The sequence below is a fragment of the Mercenaria mercenaria genome, chromosome 12, assembly GCF_021730395.1.
Source record: "Mercenaria mercenaria strain notata chromosome 12, MADL_Memer_1, whole genome shotgun sequence".
NCBI lineage: Eukaryota > Metazoa > Mollusca > Bivalvia > Venerida > Veneridae > Mercenaria > Mercenaria mercenaria.
In genome coordinates this window covers 126,047-149,752 of record NC_069372.1, presented here as the reverse complement: position 1 = coordinate 149,752, position 23,706 = coordinate 126,047, and the positions used below count along the sequence as shown (strand labels likewise).

The following is a 23,706-nucleotide window of genomic DNA, read 5'->3' as shown; positions in this document are numbered from 1 at the left end:
TCATCAAACCATGGGGACTTCTTAAGTATCTTTGTATGGGGACGCACAGTAAATGTTTTACCATGTAATTGGTAGGAGATATCAAAAATTATAGTTTTCAGATTATTTATACAGGTGTCTAAGTCCGAATCGTCAGACTCTAGCTTCTTTAAAATTTCATCAAAAATATGTTTATTCTCGTAAAGTACATCATTTAATACCATAGGATCATTATCTTCCCAAATAATTTTATCATATGTCAAAACATCATTCTGATAAACAAGAGCTGTCTCCATAGGATGACACATGCCCCCGATGGCACTTTAAATGAATAGTTATGGCCGATGTTAGAGTTTAGGACTTGTGACCTAGGGAGCTGGGACTTGCGCGCGACACGTCGTCTTACTGTGTCACACATTCATGCGTAGTTATTTTAAAATCCATGCATGAATGACAAAGATATGGACCGGACACGCCCATCAATGCACTATCATGAAAAATGACCTTTAACGTCTAAGAGTGCCCTTGACCTTTGAGCTACGGACCTGGGTCTTGCGCGCGACACATCGTCTTACTGTGGTACACATTCATGCCAAGTTATTTGAAAATCCATCCATCGATGACAAAGATATGGACCGGACACGCCCATCAATGCACTATCCTTTAATGTCTAAGTGTGACCTTGACCTTTGAGCTACGGACCTGAGTCTTGCGCGCGACACGTCGTCTTACTGTGGTACACATTCATGCCAAGTTATTTGAAAATCCATCCATCGATGACAAAGATATGGACCGGACACGAAAATTGCGGACAGACTGACAGACCGACAGACCGACAGACGGACAGACGGTTCAAAAACTATATGCCTCCCTTCGGGGGCATAAAAAACATATCCTCACAATTTAAGCTAAACTCAATCGGACAGTGATCAGAAAATTCAGTTAAATCACATACTTTCATATTTGAGATACTGGCAAAATTATTGTAGCTTGTAATTAGATAATCCACCACGCTTGCGGCCTTCTTATTACGGGACGTATTATAACATGTAAAATTACCCTTTTCAAGCCGTCCATTCACAATGCTGACGTTATTTTCCTTACACAAAGACAACAATTTTAACCCGAAATTGTTAACGTGACTGTCTAGCGAAACTCGTAATGGTTTATTATTTACCGCTATGTCCTCAAAAGGCATGTGAACGTAACGGTCAAGATTAATGTTATTGACAAAATCAGGTTGCTGACCTGTTCTAGAGTTAAAATCACCTGTCACATAAACATCGCCAAAATTACTGTATCTCCTGATATCATCATTTATTTGTTCAAAAAAGTCAAAATTATACAAACTTGACGAACTATTTTTATACACTTTTGAGTCTTCAGGGGGTACATAACAGGTACAGAAATACAAATCATTCAACGAACCAAAATATTCTTTCAATAACTTGAACCATACGATACCTTTGTCATTTAAACTTACAAGTTCTATTTTCTTAAAATATTTTTCTTTATAGTAGATAATTACACCACCACTAAACCTTTTCGCTTTACGATTATATTTAGGCCTCGGACATGTAAAAGAACAGTAACCATTAATATCGATATTACTTGTCGTAGAGTTCCATGTCTCACTGAAAAGTAAAATGTCAAAATTGTTTATATAACGCAAGAAGTCACTATCATCTAATTTGTTTGCAAGCCCTTGTATATTCCAAAGAAGGAAATTTAACCGCCCTTGACCTTCCTAGATGTCGCCAAGTGGTGTTTCCCCGAACAAACTACCATTAATGTACAGTTTGTCATAACGATGAACTGCTTCCTTGTTTTCATCCCTGGCCTTAATCAGTTCTGGTATAAGTTTTTTCCTACGATCCTGAATCACTTTAGGGTATTGATCACTACACCTTATAGATATAGCATCCCTTCTTTCCAACACTTTCTGTTTAACTTCAATTTTGTCCGGAGTATGGTTAAATTTAGCTACAATGGGTCTCTTTTTGCCCGGTGTAAATTACAAATGATTACAGACATAGAGTTAAAGTCAAAATATTAACTTAGTTTAAAAAGGGACCTTATTCATGGTACATTTCTGCAGGAGTAATTCATCATTCCGTGTCTAAGTGTGAATCACATAATTTAAGTAATAACTAAGATAGAGCAAAAAAAAGCATCACAATTTGAAACATTGAACAATCTGGGCATAATTCATTAAATATTTTGACAGAGTTATTGACCTTGTGTCATATGAAGAAGAAGATGTTGTGGATGAACTCGTTTGAGTCTGATTCAAATCCATTAAGTAATAACAAAAATATCGTCAAAATGCATCAAAATTAGGCTAAAATTCTGAGTAAAAAGGGGCATAATTAATATATTATTGATGCAAGACATAGCTCTTGGGTCTATGATGTGGATAATGATGTGGAATAATTGCTGTCAGTGTTAAGTAAATCTAATATACATAAAGTAAAGCTGCATCGAAATGTTTACCAAGGTGCGGACATGAACGCCGACCAGTAGGACAGTTCTCCATAAGGCTAAAATGCATTAAAAACTACTCAAGTGATCACACACAACTTCAAATAAGTAATTTAAACTCTCGGATGCAGTTAAAACTCATCAACCAACAGAAAAGAGAAAATTTGTTCAACTTTGGCGTAAAACGTTGTTTTTTTTTCTCATAAAAATCATGCAATATATTTTCAAAATACTACTTATGGTGCTCACGACATGAAATTCATTTGAATCAACAAACATTATCTATATATGTCTGCAGTCATCATAATTAAAGTGTATTCAAAATCGTACTGATATTCAACCTATACATATGAACATCTGTCGGCAAGTGTTAATCATACGAACTGAAAAAGTTCCTTTTCTTAATGTAGTGAATATTGTGTTCTATAACAAACTTTAGATACTGTTAATAACTAAGGAAGAAAAAGCTTCTTTAAAACATTGCCCTGGTAAGTCACTCAACTTGTCTATATTGCACACACTGAATACCTAATTATTCATTGCTTTAACAACGTATAATACAGATTTTTCTTCTAAAAATTCATTGCATGAATAAGATAAGTTTGCTAAATAATTATGTATCTAGAACTGAATAACCAATACTTATAAGCGAAAATAATATGCATTAAAAACTATTCAAGAGATCATACTAAATTACAAATAAGAAACTAAAATTTCTGTAGCTCAAAACAAGAGGAAATTTGCAAAATGGTCTGCAATCTTTGAGAAAAAAAAATCTACTTCTTTATGTAGTGGTTGTACTATGTAAGGAAACTATATTGCTAGTATATGTTTATTTAAAGGAATACCTTGGTCAAAGTCACTAATATTGCACATGCTGAACACTTCATTTATATTGCTTAAACAATGTATAAAACCGATTTTTCTGTAAAAACTTATTGCAAGAATAATGTGATTGTGTTTAATATGTATGTAATACTGAAAAACAAATACTTCTATACAAAATAAAAATTGAGTTTTCACACCAATCTTCAGAGTTCATACCAAAATTCAAATAAGTTACGTAAATTTCTCTTATCTTTCTATATGGGTTCTGAAAACACACGTTCAATTCAAACAGGAACTAGATATGTTACAGAAACATTTACTGACCGTACCTTTCGACACTATACAAAACATCCATCTGAATTATATATATCCTGGAATTGAACACACTGTATTCATCTAGTGGCGTGACACATTATCTCAAATTTACAATTTTCTTAAAAAATATAACTCGATTTGAATAAATTAGTTGGAAAATAGAATTAATCGAATGTAGAATACAATGGATATGTACACAGTAATACATAGACAGAGTAAAACGTCTAAACAAACAAAGAACCACAATACTGGACATGCCTTGGAAAGTCTCAAAACACCACTGAAGTATTTGCAACGTAGTTTTGAATCACATGCCGTACGTTTTAACAATCCCACTTAGGAAACCAATAATGAAGTACGGTTATTACAGAGCAAGTGATACGGTTAGTTCCTGTCGTATACAACCAGAAAACTATTGTGTCAAATCAAACAATCATAATAAATGCTTTCTTTATACTTAATAGCTTTATGTCCGGTTGGTTACTGCTTTACGTCAATTCGTTAGATGAACTTTATTTATAGATATCAGTTCTGAGCAAACACCATATCCTTCTTACTTCTTACTACTTTCTTCTAAAATCTGTTTATTCATGCCTAGTGTCAGGAGCGTATAGGTATTGAAAAGGCAAATCATGCAAGTTGTTTTAAGTGCTGTGTGGCGGCGGTAAATTAATCCACGCACCAGGACTCACTCTGCGTTGTGCTCTAATGTATCTATTAAGAAATTGTTGTTTTACAAAGTCCTTCAACAACATATTATCAGGTGTCCCATCAAGTATTATTTTAAGGCACAGGTGGGCACTTAGGCAGATCCACGACCTTCCTTACATAAGCTGTATGGCTTCCTTACATGAAAGAATCGTACGCCCCAAGACAGATGTCGAGCCCATAGCGGTGAGGGGCAAGTGATTCGAAGCCAGCGGCATTAACCAATAGGCCATAGAGGACCCCTACTGTCCTTGATGTCACAAATAAGAAAGCCCGTAGAACAATTATTTAAATACCTTTTTAGACGTGTTAAAATACTCTATTTCCTTAAAGTTAATCACACATTTTAGATACATATGTTAAATAATTAAAGACTAAACAGATTTCAGTTATTGATTAACTTATTGAGTTTACTGTCTCAAGTGTAGTACTCTCATTTGTCACACAAAGATAAATTTTGTAAATCAATGGCCACTTCATCTTCATCTCGTTGAACTGTCGCATCTCCATTTTCTTCTGGGCCATGAACATCATTTTTAGTACTAGGTACATCACTATCCAGTCTGAAAAGACAGAAAAGAAATTGTTATTTTTTCTGTTTTCATTCGAGGATAATGTTCACGAAATTGTGATCTGTAGTTATGATGATTTGGCAGACTGAAATAGGAAGAATCTCCGCCCAGCATAAAAAGAATCTTACGTTCTTACGTTTTGATTTTTAACCTTGTAATTATTGAATGAAAAGCTCTAAATTTTGATTGAAATAATTTTAAAGAAAACCCTAATATTTCTGTGAATCATCCTGAATAAATGACAAAGTGGTATCAGTAGAATCAAAATTACCATGCCTCATTTTGTATGAGGAAATATTCATATCCCTATCAATGATCCCATTAACACGCTCAATAGTGATACTTGCGTCCGCACGCTTATAAGTAATGATAGTGCCACTTTGCTGAATAGACCTTTTTCCCGCTAGGCCTTGTAGTGAAATTTATTTTCAATATCCTTTACAATTATTAATGTTTGTAACCTTACCCCAGACTTGTGTTCCGGATACTGGTTTCAGCTGAAAATAAATTAATGTCTACAACATTTTCATGTTCACACATGGAAAGTCCAAATGTAAGACAAAAAATAAAACAGTCAAACTACGTTCGCTCGAACTCGACGATTGTTTGTGATTTCCACAAAAGTAGCTTTTTTGCTATACTAGTATGTAAAAGATTTTAAAATTTTCATTTTGGACTTCATTTCATTTAACTGATAAAAAATTAACTGAACGTTCTCCTATCAACCTAATGATTATACAAACGTAAAAAACTCGATTTTGAATTAAGTAAGGAAAAGATGTACTCGTCACATCTTCAAGTAAGAATTAAAATATTTATGCAGTGTGTGAAAACTAGCAACCATTTCCAAAAGGTTTATTTAAAGACAGGGACAAACAATTAAATTTTCGAAACATCTTGTTCTTATTGCTTACCATTCTGTTCATTAAGTTCCTGTTTCCGTTTATGCTTCTTGCTCTCAAAATGCTGTTTTGCATTCAATTCGCTAGAAAAAGGGCATGAGCAGATTTTGCAAAATAAAGGAAAGCCGCCTCCACCTTCTATTTTAGCCTTGTTTACCGCCTTCCTGTGCTTCTCACTATTGAAATGGGCTTCAGCACTTTCCTGGCCGGTAAAACTGCAGATACAAATGTCACATGACATTGGAAATACTTCTCCCAGCTTCTGCTTTTGCAGTAAAATAGCTTTCTTTTTGTGTCTATCACTGTCGTAATGTTGTTGAGCATTGTATTTGCTAGTAAAAGGAACATTACAGATATCACAGGAAAGACCTGTCTTACTCAAATCTACTGACATTGTTGTGCTACTTGATCTCAGAGTGTCTTGTGGCAGGGACATTTGACTATTGGGCTGACCAACATTTTCTGAAGACTGCTGAACACTTTCATTTTCCATGGAATCGTGACTGGGCTTATGAACCTCCGAGTCAAACAGAGCTTTTCTCCTTTTATGTGGCTTACCGCTCAAGTGACTATTTGCGTGTGACGGGGATGTGAATCTGACATTACACAGGTAACACTGACTGACTTGGTCATTGCAATTAATTGCGTTCTGCTCATGCATACTACTAGCTAGACTTGAAAAGTCACCGGTTTCATCCTCATTTTCTTCTTGATTTTCTTTTGCAAACTCTTGCTGTTCTTTAATCATATCCATGTGTTCAGGCGTCTGTGTATGTTGTTCCAAAATTTGCACGGTGTCATATGAAAGGTCACAAACTGAACATTTAAATCCTGTGAATTAGAAAAATAAGATTATTTTAGAGGACTATTCTGTAGGCTGTGTAAGACCCTAATTATAATATTGGTGATAAAATATAACCTATAGTTATAATACTAATATTAAATGAACAGTCATTTAAAATACACGATAACAATTATAAGGTGTTTTTTTTTTGTTGGATTTAACGCCGCACCGACACATGATAGGTCATATGGCGACTTTCCAGCATTAATGGTGGAGGAAGACCCCAGGTGCCCCTTCGTGCATTATTTCATCACGAGCGAGCACCTGGGTAGAACCACCGACCTTCCGTAGGTCAGCTGGATGGCTTCCTCACATGAAGAATTCAACGCCCCGAGTGAGGCTCGAACCCACATCGATGAGGGGCAAGTGATCTGAAGTCAGCGACCTTAACCACTCGGCCACGGAGGCCCCAAAAAAGGATAGATTTCCCGGAAACACAGAGAAAAACAAACACAGCCAGTCATAAATCGCAAAGTTGACCCGCCACAAATAGTAAACTGTAGTGGAAAAATATTACTGACGGGTGGCTTCAACACTAATATATCAACGTTTTCAAAGAAAACTTAGGGAAATGTATAAAGTAGTACTGCCCTTTGCGGTTTATTAGGTAAATGATATACGAACAAAACATAGAGAATGTCTATCACTTCATTGCCAATTGACCACATTAATTCGTCTGTCTCAGGCATAATGACCAAACGGACCTTTGTTCCCGTTTTAATTATTAGTAAAAAGACATTGCATCTAACCTGCACGATCATTAACAGTTGGTGAAGTTTCTTGAGCAGCTAACATTTCTTCTTCTAGTTTGGCTACAGTTGTGTCTAAATATTCTGCCAAGTGTTCTTGACGTGACTTTATCAAACACGTCTTGAACTCGGTGTACCCCTTGACACCTTTGGCGCTGACTTTTGCTAGAATTTCTCTATTCTTCTCCGACGTGTTGGTTAACTCCTATTTATGATAAATCATAAAAAAAGTTTAGCTTTGAAAACTCAGCAGCTACGTCAATATATAGAGAAAACCATATAAACAGGTAAATGTTTGTGTTTGCCTCGTCTTGATTTGCTAATGTAAAGTAATGGACATACATGTAGCTTCTCGTATAAAATGAATAAATCATTTTTAAGTGTCGTTGTTTTTCTGGTTTGCATTCTAACACAATTTTCCAATGGATATAGTCAGTTTACCAATCTAGAATACGATAAATATTATGTAGTTGTACAGAAATTCTAATACTTAGCAGACAGTGAATAGGAATACAATAGTAAGTATTCGTCAAGTAGGAAATGAGAACATTATGTAAACTATCAGATCATTCAGTGAAGTCCAAAGCAAACAAACAGTAATGTGATATTCTTAAATACATGTGATTTCATTCGATAGCACGTACCCGTATATCCCTTTCCTGTGTGACTGTAAAATATTCTTCTGCAAGGAAGACATCCAACAGTGCACTTGGGTCAAGATCTTCTATAAATCTTAACCGACATTTAATCATAACTTTCTTGTAAAAAGCAGAATCTGAAACGCGAAAAAAAATGAATGAGAAAATATTATAGAATTAGAAGGTCCAGAAAGTACTTATTCATAGAAGTTAGCACTCTTCATGCATGTATACCTGCAATTCAAATGTGGTCCACATTCGTTGACCGTGTCGGTATACACACCAAATTCAGTAACGCTCAGAGACCATTGTTTCATTGATGTACTGCTAACTTGTGACAAACTTTCAATGGATAAGATGAGTATAGTAAGGACAAAGGTCAAGTGCTTCTGATTAACTGTTTCCGGTCATTCACAAAAAATATGTGAACAATTCAGGCACGGGTAATGCAATAAGTGTTTAACTATAACTTACCTTTTTCGACTGACACTCCTGATGCCATTGTTGAAACAGTAACTGGCAGTCACAATTCAAAGACGGTATTCAATCTACAAATATAATGTTAACCATACATAGATATAAATTTAACATCAACATTAAGATATAATATTTTGTTTATGTGTTCTCATTTGACAAGGATACACTTATCATAATCTGCGTATATATTTAACTAAAATCGTTCAATAGTCTTTCATTCTATGGGGATATCTCCGATAACTCATTACAGCAAAAACAAACAGCTTAGCCTCTTTAAATAGCTACACTCATTACAGAAAAAGAAACAGCTTAGCCTCTTTAAAAAGCTACACTATATTGAAAATTTTATCATATTTTCCAAATCAAAGAAACGCCACGTGTCTGTAATGAGTAACACAAAATACGAAAGAAAACTGAAATAAACGAAATGTATGTTTTATTGTGATCCTATGGACTCCGTGCATGACTTCTTTTAAACAATCGCCGGTTTATAGTTTATGCTTTGAGTCAACGACAAATTCTTGCTTGGAATATAGTATTTCTTAAATATACAGGCAGTAAATGAATGTACAAATGTATTAGAAAAGGGTTAATGAGATAATACACAGGTTGTTAATGAATATATAAGATAAATGTTAATGAAATTATATGCAGGTAGTAAATGAATTTATTAAATAAAGGTTAATGAAATTATGTGCAGGTAGTAAATGAATGTATTAGATAAAGGTTAATGAGATTATATACAGATAGTAAATGAATGTATTAAACATAGGTTAATGAGATAATATATTGTTAGTAAACGAATGTTTTACACACAGGCTAATGAGACAACAATGCGCAGGTTGTAAATGGTGTATTAGACACTGATTAATAAGACCCTTGAAAATGAAATGTTTGAGTTTAATATTTTTCATAATGACGGTTCTTTATACCAGTTATATTGGTGAAAAAAGTACTTACCGACCCATTCCTTGAAGTACTGGGTCGGAAGCGGCAAACGAAGATTCGCCTATTTTGGCTAACCTGGTACAATGTCTTACAATTAAAAATAGTATAATATGGTTAAAGAAAGAAGACAACTCGAGTTTACAACGCGTTTCGTATTAAGATACTCCTTCAGGTAAACATACAATGTATCAATGTATACAAACATATGTATGACGTCATGACGTCAGTTAATATGGCATCATAACGTCAAAGTATGACGTTACATTTGGCGCACTATTTGTATTATATATAGTCCAGAAAAACAGCAATAGAACCTATAGTTGTAAGAACAATATTAATGTAGATAAGTACCATATATAAATGTATTTTTACTAAAAAAATAAAAAAAATAAAATAATAATAATAATAATAGTAATAATAATTTAAGAAATAATTTAAAGCAAATCGGTGCTTTAACACTATTTATACACGATGGGCGGTTATACGCCGGGCGTAATAATTTCACGAAGGCGCAGCCCGAGTGAATTATTTCGAACGACGTATAACCGCCCGATTTTGCTATAAATTACCAACTTAATATGTGTGTAAAATAATCAAGACAGTTGTTCAATGTGACATTTTATTTTAGTAAAACATTTGATCAAATTTGAAAGCGCTATTTCTAGATGTATACATGGCACTAAATATCACGTCGACATTATATCGTTGTGATGATTTGTTTGTTTGTTTTGGGTTTAACGCCGTTTTTCAACAGTATTTCAGTCATGTAACGGCGGGCAGTTAACCTAACCAGTATTCCTGGATTCTGTACCAGTACAAACCTGTTCTCCGCAAGTAACTGCGAACTTCCCCACATGAATCAGAGGTGGAGGACTAATGATTTCAGACACAATGTCGTTTATCAAATAGTCACGGAGAACATACGCCCCGCCCGAGGATCGAACTCGCGACCTCGAGATCCGTAGACCAACGCTCTTACCTACTGAGCTAAGCGGGCGGGCTCGTTGTGATGATTAAAGCATTGTTAGTCATATTTGAATAATAAATGAATTAATTAATTAATATAAATTCACAGTGAATAAGAAAATTTAAAAACAAAAACACTTGTGATGCTTTAGTATATGAAAGAACTTTATTTCTCTAAAACTCACGAGATTGCTGGAATAGCTTCTCCCCCCCCCCCCCCCCCCCCCCCCCCCATCCCGGATCTGTACCCTAAACCTACATTCACCCTACGTCCCAACTCCAACCCCACCTCATCCCTCACAAACTTTGAGAACGCTCATGCTATCTGATGAGTAAGCCTTACTTATTTGGCTTATCGGGATGACTTGTCATCCCTCTAACGGGACAGCGACATTCAAAAGTTATCATGCGGTCCTAAAATGTCCTATTATTTGGACTATCTGATAAGCATGTTATTTAATAAATAAATATGCTTATTATTTAAGTGATATTAATTTTAAAAAATAGTGTACATACATACAACATATTCAGTCAGTGTCGTCTAGCTTCGGTGCAATCAAAGAGATGCAGTAAAGTATATCCGTGCATAGGCCATTTTACTCCAGGAGTTAAATACTGGCCCCTGTGGGTACAGTAGGCCTACGTGTACAAATTGATAACGAAAACGAAAGTAGATTATGCTTTTAAACTAAAGAACGATTATGTTTGTTACTGAAAACGAATCATTTCAGCGCATAATTCATAAAAAATGTACTTACCAGTACTGTTTATTTCGTGATCTTTTAGTAAACTACGATGAAACGGTGTTATGTAATAACAGTAAAAATGTGCATCATGCTACATGTTCTGATGCCGATAGATGCAGGCGCGTATCGTGCAATACTCATTTACTCGCCTATCAAAGTGAAAAATAAGCAAGCTGTTTTTTCGATAAAGACAATAAAAATCAAAGGCTACGGGGGATGAGGCACTAAAGATATCGCATGTAGTATCATGGCGTTTTGAAATGAACAAACAAACGGATTATAAGTCCATTTACAACGTTTCCGATGCAAATACTAACACTTCAGTACTGACATATTTGCTATTATTATACCACACGGATATACTTTACTGCATCTCTTTGATTGCACCGAAGCTAGACGACACTGACTGAATATGTTGTATGTATGTACACTATTTTTTAAAATTAATATCACTTAAATAATAAGCATATTTATTTATTAAATAACATGCTTATCAGATAGCTATGCCATTATTAACACGCAGTCATGTTTAAATACACTCCGCCTTAAGGAGGTAGGTTACCTTGTTACAAGGGTAAATTCAAGTTAGTTTAACCGCAACATGTTTTTGTATTTCGTGTAATATGATGTTTTAACTGCTACAATCTCAATTTCGTTTGTCTCTGTCCCTTCAAGTTCAATTTTTATCTAGGTTTGAAGAACATGACCCTCTAAAGATATTTCATATTAAAAAAAGAAGGAAAATACGGATATTTAACACTTTTCAGCGTATTTTAGTTTCATTGATATTCGTAGAAGTCTGCATAAATATTAATTTTCCTAGTATGCACGTTAGCTTTCTAATATAAGCTTTAAATGCATATGTCGCGGGGCTCGTGTTTCCATGGTAACGCATTTTCTCTCATTTTTAAACAACTATGTATAAAAATAGGGGTTTTCGACCGCCTAAGTGGCATTCTGTTAATGACTAACATGGAATATTTGGGAAATATTAGAAGCAACATACCATGCACTTTACATGGTACCCTAGTTTTCTTAAAGTTTACAGTAACCATGGCAACATAGATGTTTAAAATAGCTTATATCTTACTTTTTGTCGTAATTTCTTATAAAAAAAATATTGAATAAGATTATCTTTCTAGTTACTGTAGCTTTAAAACATATTATTTCTAACGTAAGTTATATTTTCTTGTTATTTGCATTTATTCAAACAAATTTTACAGCTTAGAATACATACGGCAGTACCCCTCGCCTGGCATTTTTCATGGAAAAATCGTTCAGCATGCTGATATTATTCTTATGGATATTGTTGAAATGAAAATAAAAAGCCGAAGTTGTGTTTCTTAAATAGACCAGTGTCAACGCTTTTGAATTTTACATTTAGATACATAGGTCACGGGCTTCGTTTCCATGGTAACATCAATTAAATTTAAGGAATCACATTTTTCTACTGAAAATTGAACAGTTTTAGATCTTATTTTTAATATATAAGTAACAAATTATCAATGGAACCTGAAAAATAGGTAATACAAATCAAACTGCTAGATTTTTTATTTGAAAATGGCCGTTACAAGTAACCTTTCATCCAACTATATTCCAAATAACATTGGTTACCATCATCCATTTTCTTACAATCCGCATAACGTTTCAATATAACTACATAAAAGAAGCAAAATATTGATGATTATTCAGAGCAAAAGATTCATAACAAATATTTCAGCAAATATTTGTTATTTGAAGATAGTTAAAATAAAGAAAATGCACAGAAATACGTACTTTCAAGATAAAAGCTATTAATTTTGCGCGGTAACTGACACGTAACGTCATGACGTCAATGACGTCATTTTAAGGCAACATTGTTTTGAAGCGTTTCTGCGGCGATTGATTCATTATTTCTGCATTATTAAACCATAAAGTAACAGATCGGAGGCAGGTTCATGATTTGTTTTCAGGAGAATGAATATACAAACACATTTAATTTGTCGTAAACGTCGTCGTAAATCGTCACGTTAACTTCCGGTTGGACATGCGCACATACAAATATGAAGGTAACCTACCTCCTTAAACATAATGCAATGCTTTTGAAGCTCTCCTGTGATATTTTCAAGCACAATGGGTCATTTCAAATCTTACACTTCACTTAAAATAGCATTGCCATGCAATAAATTCAGTTCTGATTTATTTAGAAATGCTGCGAAATCAAGAACAAGTAATGAATATGAATAAGAAACTGGAGAAAACAAACTTAAACAAAGTATATTGCAAAGAAAAAAACTTTTTGGACGGATGGAGGATTCGAACGTCCAAAAATATCGCTACAAAATTGGAGGGCTTTACCATCCACTCGTCTCTTGCGCCAACAAGCCAACTATTATCTATATTCGCATATCTTTTATTTTAAATGAGAATGCTACTGAATGCTTATTTACATAAAACTTAAATCGTCAATTACACCTAATAAACATTAATTTTGTTTAGAAATTTGTGAATCTTTCACATAATTCAAAATATAGTATGATCAAGTAAGTACTTGGACTAACTCTGGGGCCATCACTGCCAGACCAGAAGCAAAATTATAACCCATGTGCCTAACTTCACTTGCCACATATCATTTTTGTAAAGTTCGGTAATTCTATATCAAAATAGTAACTATTTTCGATACGTAAGTACCTACGTATGCTCGCTCTCTTGTTCATTGGTACGTGCGGACGGAGAAAAGCAAATCTATATGCCTCCCGCGCTTCCCTAAATTGGGTCGGGGATTAAAATCATATGTCCAACATACACCTTGCCACATACTTCTGCTTTTGTCGTACTCTTACGTTACTGTTATAGCATTTTAATGTACAGGGTATATTTGGATTTGCACATGCTTGCTTTCGTATATAGCTCCTCGATATGGGTAAGCTATATGTGAAAACGTACTCCGAATATAGCTCCCCGGGGAGCCATATAGGGTGTGACATAGCTCATTCGGTAGAGTCGACTTACTGTGTTCCTTTGTTTGTTCGTTTTGTCCTCGTGTGTTGGCTTTGTGTGCGAGTGTGTGTGTTTGTGGTGTGCACGTCTGTGTGCTGTGGGTTTCGTTTTGGGGAGACTGCGTTTTTGGTACGTGGCATTCCCTGTTTGATATTTGTCTTTGGTTTTTTTTTTTTTTTTTTTTTTTTTTTTTTTTTGTTTTTTTTTTTTGCGTCGTTGTTCAAAGTCTGATAATATCAATTCTGAATGTTTATCTGAACTATGTCCGCAGACATGTCAGAAAATATGCTTGAATCATTGTTTAAAACTCATCAGAGGCCACAATTTGTTGTCTTTATTTAAAACATTTCTCGGGGGAGGCCCCCGCACCCAATCAGCGAGAAGGGCACTTCTCCCTCCCGCACCCACCCCATTGAGTAACTCTTATTTTACTCATGCTTCGCCCCCGTTTTTTATTACTTATCCTCAAAATTAAATGTAGATGCTTTTAATAATAACTTTTGAATTAAAATGATGGTTATGTTTGATAACTGGAAGTGATTCATTTCAAAGCATAATTCATAAAAAATGACCTTTTCGGTACTGTACTGTATCGATATTTTTTTAGTTAGTTTAGATGATTCATAAGAACATGACCCCACCCCCACCCAACCCCCTCCCCACACACACATGCACACCCTTAACGGGTTGTGTGCATACATACTACAAATAATAATAAACGAGATGAATTGAGATCATATTAAATGTCACCAGAACAATTAGCATAGGTTAACCGGGGATACAATGCTAGTAACTTGCCGCGTTCACAAGTCCCAACGCAGGACTTGAAGGCTAACTGCAATTATAACTATATATAAAATGAGTTAAATGTTGCATTTGAAGATTTGTTAAAGTGTATACTTGCAATGCATGAAACCACACATAGCCTGCGTTTATAACATGAGCCTCGTCACCTATTTATTTATATTCGCCATCGGTAATCCATATGGGATGTTCTTCTATAAGAATTTTAGTAGGCCTAATTTTAGTTCGATGCTAGTTCAAGATACAGAGGTCGCTTAGATTCCAGAAACTTTCCAGGTTCTATAGCGTGCAAGGTGTAAAAAAACCCATACATGGGACTCTTACCCGAATATAAATAATTTCAGTTGGAGGACGGTAGAGCTCGAACACGCGACCCCTGGTTTTGTAGTACGACGTGTACTACTGCACCCGCTACAGTTCTAGCTCCTATGGCCTATTTAAGGTATGAATGTATCAAATCAAGCGAATGAGATTGTTCAATAACATCAACAACATTTAGCAGTCAAATAATATCTTCTACACATATCTGATTCGTGTGGAGAAGTTACGTAGACCAGTTTTCATTCATAGCCTACGCCTTCTTTCAGAAACAAATTATTTGGAATATTTTGCACCAAGTGATGTGGGATTTAAATTTCCACAAGTCTCTTAATTTTATGTTAAAAACAGATTACGCTGCTGTCCAAATAGAGAGTAAACATAATTGAATAGTTTTGAATATTACACATGAAATTATGAAGTCATGGTCATAAAGGCAGATAATCAAAACATTTCATAGTATTTCTATTTTATTAATCATATAGCTCTAGTCAAACCTATGACAAATACATGAGAAAACAAGTATCAAAGATTGGATTTAACACAATAAAATACGTTTAAAAACAAAAAAAATGTGGAAGCCACATTTTAATCAAAGACATTATGACCCTTTAAGCTACTTACCCCAGTCCAGACCCTGGAATAAATATCGGACAACTGTTTTCCACTATTGATTGATTCTCTCGGAGCCGGGTAAAAGATATGTGCATTTTATTACATACTCATTTCAAAACTTCGTTAACTTTCACTGAAACCTGAGACGTCAACATTTTTCCACCACGGTTGACGTTCAAATTTCATAACGGTTGTGTGACGTCATTTGTGACGTCACTTTTATGTATGTCGTCGCGTTTAAATGTTCTATAACGACGATATTTTCGATTTCACACAGGTCAGAGACCACCAATTCAAAAAAGTACAGGGGTCTTACTGGAAATGAGGTAAGTGTATACCTGGGAATAAGGTAGCGTCTGTGCGTTCTGACTGGTCAGTCATGTAAACAAACCCAAGAAGTGATTTGTTTTGTTTTGTTTTTTTCAAAATGGAATATTTTACTGCATTTAGGCCTACAGTATTTCATTAGATATCTATAGGCCTACATTTTGACAAAATTTGCTACATTTATGTGTATTTAAAAAAAGTTTCATCAAACGAATTCCCCCCCCCCCCCCCCCCCCCCCCATGACAACGATGTAAACAGGGGGTCATCTCATTCACATGAAAATTACTGAAATAAAGTACCACTATTCATATGATTTTCTTCCGATATTTTGGTGGAATTAAGACAGTTCTTGAAAAAAATGTGATTGGATGTACATGTTTCGATTATGGAAGGCCGTACACGCCATAATGTTATAATTGAAGTCTATGGGAAAACAATTGGTGTTTTCTAACCCACAGGCTTAAAAACAAATTTGAATCATTCATTTAATTATTTCAGACCCGGATCCAAAATGTTTGACGGGGTGGTGGGCACCAGTCCACCATCGAAGCACATAGCAAGCGCTGAGAGCGGTTAGGTATTAGAGGGGTGTCATGTTGTGTGGGGGTGGGGGAGTCAGGGAGTCTCCCCGTGGAATCGTTTTTTAAATACAGGTATGAAATAATGGCCTCTGGTTCAATTTCTGGTGGCTGTACTCCCCTCATTTTAGGGGGTTCAGGGGGCTTTCCCCCTTGAAATTTTTGAAATACAGACATGAAACGGTGGCCTTTGGTGCATTGTAGGTCTAAATTTTGAGGTAATGGAGGGGTTACTCCCCTGTTGATGGGGGGGTGGGGTTTCAGGAGGCTCTCCCCTTGAAAACATTTGAAATACAGGTATGAAATGGTGGCCTCTGGTGCGTTTCTGGGTCTAAATTTTGAGAAAAAATTATTCCTTTGCCAAAATAGTAGGGTGCATCTTTGATGAATATAAGTCACTTCTCAGACAACTGGGGGGGATGGGGGGGGGGGGGGGTACGAGTCCCCTTGGCCCGGCCCTGGTCCGGCCCTGAACTGAATTTTAAGTGTAGATGCGTATGTAATAAAATATCATTAGATTTGCATAGAGAAATATGCACTCCACTGCAGAACTCATGCATATTTCTCGATACAAATCTAATAACCTATAATTATCATATTTTGCAAATTTTTAAGTAATGCAATTATCATAACAACCCAAGAGCTTACACTTCCTTGAGAAATATGTCAGAAACAGTCGTTAGTTGTTGCATATGTCACTATATATGATAACATTTGCACTGAATTTAAACGTATATAAGCAACGTGATGCCGATATCAGTTTTCGTGTGAGCTGGTGTGCCTGATATCGATATTTGGCACACTTCCGGCGATATCAGACACACTTTCGGCTGCGCAAAACCTCCAGATTTTACTTCCACTGGCAGGATGTCAAGTATATACATAGAGGATAGTTGTATGTTTTTGTGTTCTTATTTCATCTCGTGAGCTTCGAAAATAGAATTCTCACGAAAGGCGAAGCCACGAGTGATAATACTATTTTCGAAATTCACGAGATGAAATAAAATTACATCTTATACAAAAACAAAAACTTTTCAGTTTACGATTTTCCGCAATAAAACAAAACAATTGCCACTTTTATTATTCGATTAAATGTTTCCCACTGGTAGCCAAAAATATACGGACCAAAACACAATATGCAAAAAATATATCGGCAACAAAGATACTAGGAATATTATTCCACCAAAACCCATGATCAAATCATCTCATTATTTTATATGACCTGTTCCTCAGTATAAAATTAAAACTATTGCAACTTATGTTAGTAACTTTTTATACGAAATAATAGCGGACTGGAAAATACTCGAAGCGAAGAAAGGATTTGTATTGTTTCGGAAACAAATACTGAATTGATATTAATTCTTGGCAAAGGTAAACATATGAAAAAAACCTTTTCACTGTACCTGATGACAACGGCTTAGCGAAATTCAATGTGGAAAATGCTTTATTCAAAGTGTAGTTGGAATCGGTCAGGACAGCGCACTGAATGAGAAAATGGGATAATTGTTTACCTGCTTGGCAATATACTGTTCAGTGATATTTTGATTCAATGACAGTTTTTGCTGGGCTGTACATGAATATATGTATACCCGAAAATCTTCAAATATAGTGCAAGAAGACCTATAGAACAGACCTTCAGGCTTCACTGAATTGCAAATGTTGGCGATATCTTCGAACTATTCTGTTTATACAAGGCGCATAGCGAGATGAAATTTAAAATTAAAGAAGTCTTGACTTCAATATGAATTTGATTTGTACATTTAAAACTACTCAAAATGTAGCAAAAATGTTATATGCAGGAAACTGCATGGAGAAAATAAAAAATCCAGGGAGGTATTCCCATATTCTCTCTTCACTGGATTTCAATATTTAGTCTAGTTATGCGCCTGCATACTATTGTTTTGTTGGAGTTTTTTTTTTCCATTCAATACTGATGAGAATTATTAAGGATCAAATTTAATTTTAGCAAATGAAATTACATTATATTAAACTATAGGAATTGTCTAGCGACACGACCGTCGTGCCGATTATTTTTCTTATTTGCACGACGGTCGTGCCGATTAGTATTCTCGGTCTAAATTATATTGGTTTTTAAAATGAGTAAGTGGGGACTTTTCAAAAATTTTCAATCGATCTAGTTTACTGAAATGATATCTATGGATCATATTTATCACCGTTTCAAACAGTGGCAACAGGGGAAGATGTATTGTAAGGGAGGCGGTAATATACTTTTCACTGTTTCAAACAGTCGCATGAAGGAGAGCAGTATTACACTTTTCACTGTTTCGAACAGTGGTATGAGGTGGAGCAGTATTATACTATTCACTGTTTCAAACAGTGGCATGAAGGGGAGTGGGGACTTTTCAAAAAATTTTCAATCGATCTAGTTTACTGAAATGATATCTATGGATCATATTTATCACCGTTTCAAACAGTGGCAACAGGGGAAGATGTATTGTAAGGGAGGCGGTAATATACTTTTCACTGTTTCAAACAGTGGCATGAAGGGGAGCGGTATTTCATTTTTCACTGTTTTATACATTTTATACATTGGCATGAAGGAGAGCGATATTATTCTTTTCACTTTTTCAAACAGTGGCGTGAAGGGGAGTGATTTTATAATTTTCACTGTTTCAAACAGTGGCGTGACGGAGAGCGGTATTATACTTTTCACTATTTTTAACAGTGGCATGACGGGGAGTGATATTATAATTTTCACTGTATCAAACAGTGGCATGAAGGGGAGTTGTATTATAACTTTCATTGTTTCAAACAGTAGCGTGAAGGGGGTGGGCGGTAAATACTTTTCACTGTTTCAAACAGTAGCGTGAAGGGAAGCAATATTATAACTTTCACTGTTTCAAACAGTGGCATGAAGGGGAGTTGTATTATAATTTTCACTGTTTCAAACAGTGGCGTGAAGGGGAGCGGTATTATACTTTTCACTGTTTCAAACAGTGGCGTGAAGGGGAGAGATATTACATGTTTCACTGTTTTATACATTGGCATGAAGGAGATCGATATTACATGTTTCACTGTTTCAAACAGTGGCCTAAAGAGAAGTGGTATTATACATTTCACTGTTTCAAACAGTGGCGTGAAGGGGAGTTGTATTAAAATTTTCACTGTTTCAAACAGTGGCGTGAAGGGGAGTTGTATTAAAATTTTCACTGTTTCAAACAGTGGCGTGAAGGGGAGTTGTATTATAACCTTCACTGTTTCAAAACGTGGCGTGAAGGGGGTGGGCGGTAAATACTTTTCACTGTTTCAAACAGTAGCGTGAAGGGAAGCAATATTATAACTTTCACTGTTTCAAACAGTGGCGTGAAGGGGAGTTGTATTATAACTTTCACTGTTTCAAAACGTGGCGTGAAGGGGAACGGTATTATAATTTTCACTGTTTCAAACTGTGACATGAAGGGGAGTTGTATTATAACTTTCATTGTTTCAAACAGAAGCGTGAAGGGGGTGGGCGGTAAATACTTTTCACTGTTTCAAACAGTAGCGTGAAGAGAAGCAATATTATAACTTTCACTGTTTCAAACAGTGGCATGAAGTGGAGTTGTATTATAACTTTCACTGTTTCAAACAGTGGCGTGAAGGGAAGCAATATTATAACTTTCACTGTTTCAAACAGTGGCGTGAAAAGAGGTGGTATCATAACTTTCACTGTTTCAAACAGTGGCGTGAAGGGAAGCAATATTATAACTTTCACTGTTTCAAACAGTGGCATGAAGGGGAGTTGTATTATAATTTTAACTGTTTCAAACAGTGGCGTGAAGGGGAGCGGTATTATACTTTTCACTGTTTCTAACAGTGGCATGAAGGGGAGAGATATTACATGTTTCACTGTTTCAAGCAGTGGCGTGAAGAGGAGTGGTATTTTAACTTTTACTGTTTCATGCAGTGGCGTGACGGGGAACGGTATTATACCTTTTACCGTTTCAAACAGTGGCATGAAGGGAAGCAGTATTATACTTTTCACTGTTTCAAACAGTGGCAAGAAAGAGAGTGGTATTATATTTTTCTGTTTCAAACAGTGGCGTGACGGGGAGCGGTATTATACTTTTCACTATTTCAAACATTGACATGACGAGGAGTGGTATTATAACTTTCACTGTTTCAAAACGTAGCGTGATGGGGAGCGGTATTATACTTTTCACTGTTTCAAACAGTGGCGTGAAGGGGAGTGGTATTATAACTTTACTGTTTCAAACAGTAGCGTGAAGTGGAGTTGTATTATAACTTTCACTGTTTAAACAGTGGCGTGACGGGGAACGGTATTATACTTTTTACTGTTTCAAACAGTGGCGTGAAGGGGAGCGGTATTATACTTTACACTGTTTCAAACAGTGGTGTGAAGTGGAGTTGTATTATAACTTTCACTGTTTCAGACAGTGGCATGAAGGGCAGCGGTATTATACTTTTCACTGTTTCAAACAATGGCAAGAAGGAGAGCAGTATTATACTTTTCACTGTTTTAAACAGTGGCGTGAAGGGGAGTGGTATTATAACTTTCACTGTTTTAAACAGTGGCATGAAGGGGGCGGTATTATACTTTTCACTGTTTCAAACAGTGACATGAAGGGAAACAGTATTATACTTTTCACTGTTTCAAACAGTGGCAAGAAGGGGAGCATTATTATGTTTTTCACTGTTTCAAACAGTGGCACAAAGGTGAGCGATATTTTACTTTTCACTTTTAAACAGTCGCATGAAGGGGAGCGGTATTATACTTTTCACTGTTTCAAACAGTGGCGTAAGGGAAGTTGTATTATAACTGTCACTGTTTCAAACATTGGCATGAAGGGGAGCAGTATTATACATTCACTGTTTCAAACAGTGACACGAAGGGGAGTTGTATTATAACTTTCACTGTTTCAAACAGTGGCGTGAAGGGGAGCGGTATTATACTTTTCAATGTCTCAAACAGTGGCATGAAGGGGAGTGGTATTATAACTTTCACTGTTTAAAACAGTGGCGACTGTTTTAAACAGTGGCGTCAAGGGAAGCGGTATTTTTACTTTTCACAACTGTTTCAAACAGTGCTATGAAAGGGAACAGTATTATACTTTTCACTGTTTCAAACAGTGGCAAGAAGGGGAGCAGTATTATATTTTTCATTGCTTCAAATTATGGTGTTAAGGGGAGCGGTATTATACTTTTCACTGTTTCAAACAGTGGTGTGAAGGGGAGCGGTATTTTACTTTTTACTGTTTCAAACAGCGGCGTGAAGGGGAGTGGTATTATAACTTTCACTGTTTCAAACAGTGGCGTGAAGGGGAGCGGTTCTATACTTTCACTGTTTCAAACAGTCGCGTGAAGGGGAGCGGTATTATACTTTTCACTGTTTCAAACAGTGGCATAAAAGGGAGCAGTATTATACATTCACTGTTTCAAACAGTGGCGAGAAGGGGAGTGGTGTTTATAACTCATTGATTTTAACAGTGGCCTGAAGGGGAGCGGTATAAACGGTGGCGTGAAGGGGATCAGTATTATAAATTTCACTGTTTCAAACAGTTGAATTCATGGGACAGGACAGGTGGTCTAGTGGTTATGGTGTCGGTCGCTTTATCCGGAGGTCAAGGGTTCAAGCCCCACTATGTTCACGGTCACACCTTTCCATATGACAAAACTACCATTTTTAAACCTTCTAGGGAATGTGAACTAGATTTTACAAGCACAAATACACACTCAAACACTTAAAACAATTTCAATTTTAATACAGTTGATAAAGATCGTAAATGTTACAACAATTTTTTATTCCATTTAATAAATGATTTAATATTCTAGTATGTTTAAAATGAAGCAACAACTTTAAAATTCAACAAGTTGTCTGTGAAAATGAAAGAACCCGCTAAAGCACAACAGATTTTAATTTATTTCATCATTTTGTAAAGATGAAAGTCTCTGTAAAAATGAAAGAACTCTTAACAAAACTGTACAACAGTTTTGCATGTATTTCATAAAAATGTTAAAAATCAAAGCCTTGAAATGTCTGATGGTTGCGGGTTTTTGGTAGATTTATTTTCTGTTTAAATGCCAGTCTATGAATACACATGAAGAGAAACAAATGCAATTTAATGTACCACATATCTAAGATGAACTCTGCCTGACCTAGCTTGTGATGTAACCATGGGCTGGAATACCTTATCATTGATAGATATTATATAACCTAAATGGCCAGTGTGAGTGGATACAGGCTGAATAAGAACTGCTTGTTCGTTGATAATGCATACATTGTTCATGAATGGGACTATTTTGTGTAGCACATGAGCATCCTTTGGATGTGATTCGGAATAAAATAAAGATGCTATATGATTGTCAGAAATACACTTGTAACTTTGGTAGCGGGATAGACCCGCAGCCAATAAAAGAATGTCGAACACTACTTCAACTATCTAATCTGTTTCTCTCTGAAGTACAAAAAGTAATGAAAAATATATCCAATAATGATCTCTGACATTTGTGAAAAAAAATAACTTTGACAAAAATTATACAATAATTTTCCCCTAGATTGTTTACAAACAATACATGTTTAACTTTTTGACGTCTGTCTAGTTGCTGTTAACTGTCATCATGGCCAAATCGGAAATATCTCTGACATTTGTGAAAGTGAAATAACTTTTGACAAAAATTATACAATAAATTTCATTTTTATTCATTTTATTTGTAAAACAATGAAAGATGAGGTGAAAAAAATCACAACTTCTGTGGATATGGAAAAAACTGTTAAAAAACAATACAATATTTTGAAATATACAATTATTCAGGAACAAAGTTTTTGCATATTTACTTGTTTGTCAAACATTTTAATAAGTCGGCTTACTCGCTGTCACTATCGAAAAATACACTTGTTTATTTTATATGGCCTCTAACAAGGAAAATCAAAAACTGGTGATCCTTGTCTTGAAGGTCCATCTTGAGTGCA

General features: G+C 35.5%; 1 protein-coding gene across 4 annotated transcripts; it reads right to left on the bottom strand.

The window, feature by feature from the left end:
• Positions 1-1,998: 1,998 nt before the first annotated feature.
• Positions 1,999-16,033, bottom strand: LOC123535048 (uncharacterized). Of its 4 annotated transcripts, none has more exons than XM_045317571.2 (7): positions 15,879-16,033; positions 8,491-8,564; positions 8,023-8,153; positions 7,379-7,583; positions 5,798-6,616; positions 5,350-5,380; positions 1,999-4,874 (listed from the first exon to the last, which is right to left on the bottom strand). In XM_045317571.2, the coding sequence occupies exons 2-7, from the start codon at positions 8,516-8,518 to the stop codon at positions 4,745-4,747; spliced, it is 1,344 nt and encodes a 447-aa protein (XP_045173506.2). In that variant the 5' UTR covers positions 8,519-8,564; positions 15,879-16,033; the 3' UTR covers positions 1,999-4,744. The 4 variants fall into 4 exon arrangements, with proteins under 4 accessions (XP_045173506.2, XP_045173504.2, XP_045173505.2 ...); XM_045317569.2 differs by lacking the exon at positions 15,879-16,033 and adding an exon at positions 11,166-11,296; XM_045317570.2 differs by lacking the exon at positions 15,879-16,033 and adding an exon at positions 10,924-11,047.
• Between the last annotated feature and the right edge of the window lie 7,673 nt (positions 16,034-23,706).

Bases quoted from the DNA above. Each gene is read 5' to 3' on its own strand.
- LOC123535048 (XM_045317571.2), bottom strand. From the start codon at position 8,518: ATGGCATCAGGAGTGTCAGTCGAAAAAG. The intron at 8,154-8,490 runs GTAAGTTATAGT...TTCGCGTTTCAG, and splicing joins AGGAGTGTCAGTCGAAAAAG to ATTCTGCTTTTTACAAGAAA. The intron at 7,584-8,022 runs GTACGTGCTATC...TATCATAAATAG, and splicing joins CACAGGAAAGGGATATACGG to GAGTTAACCAACACGTCGGA.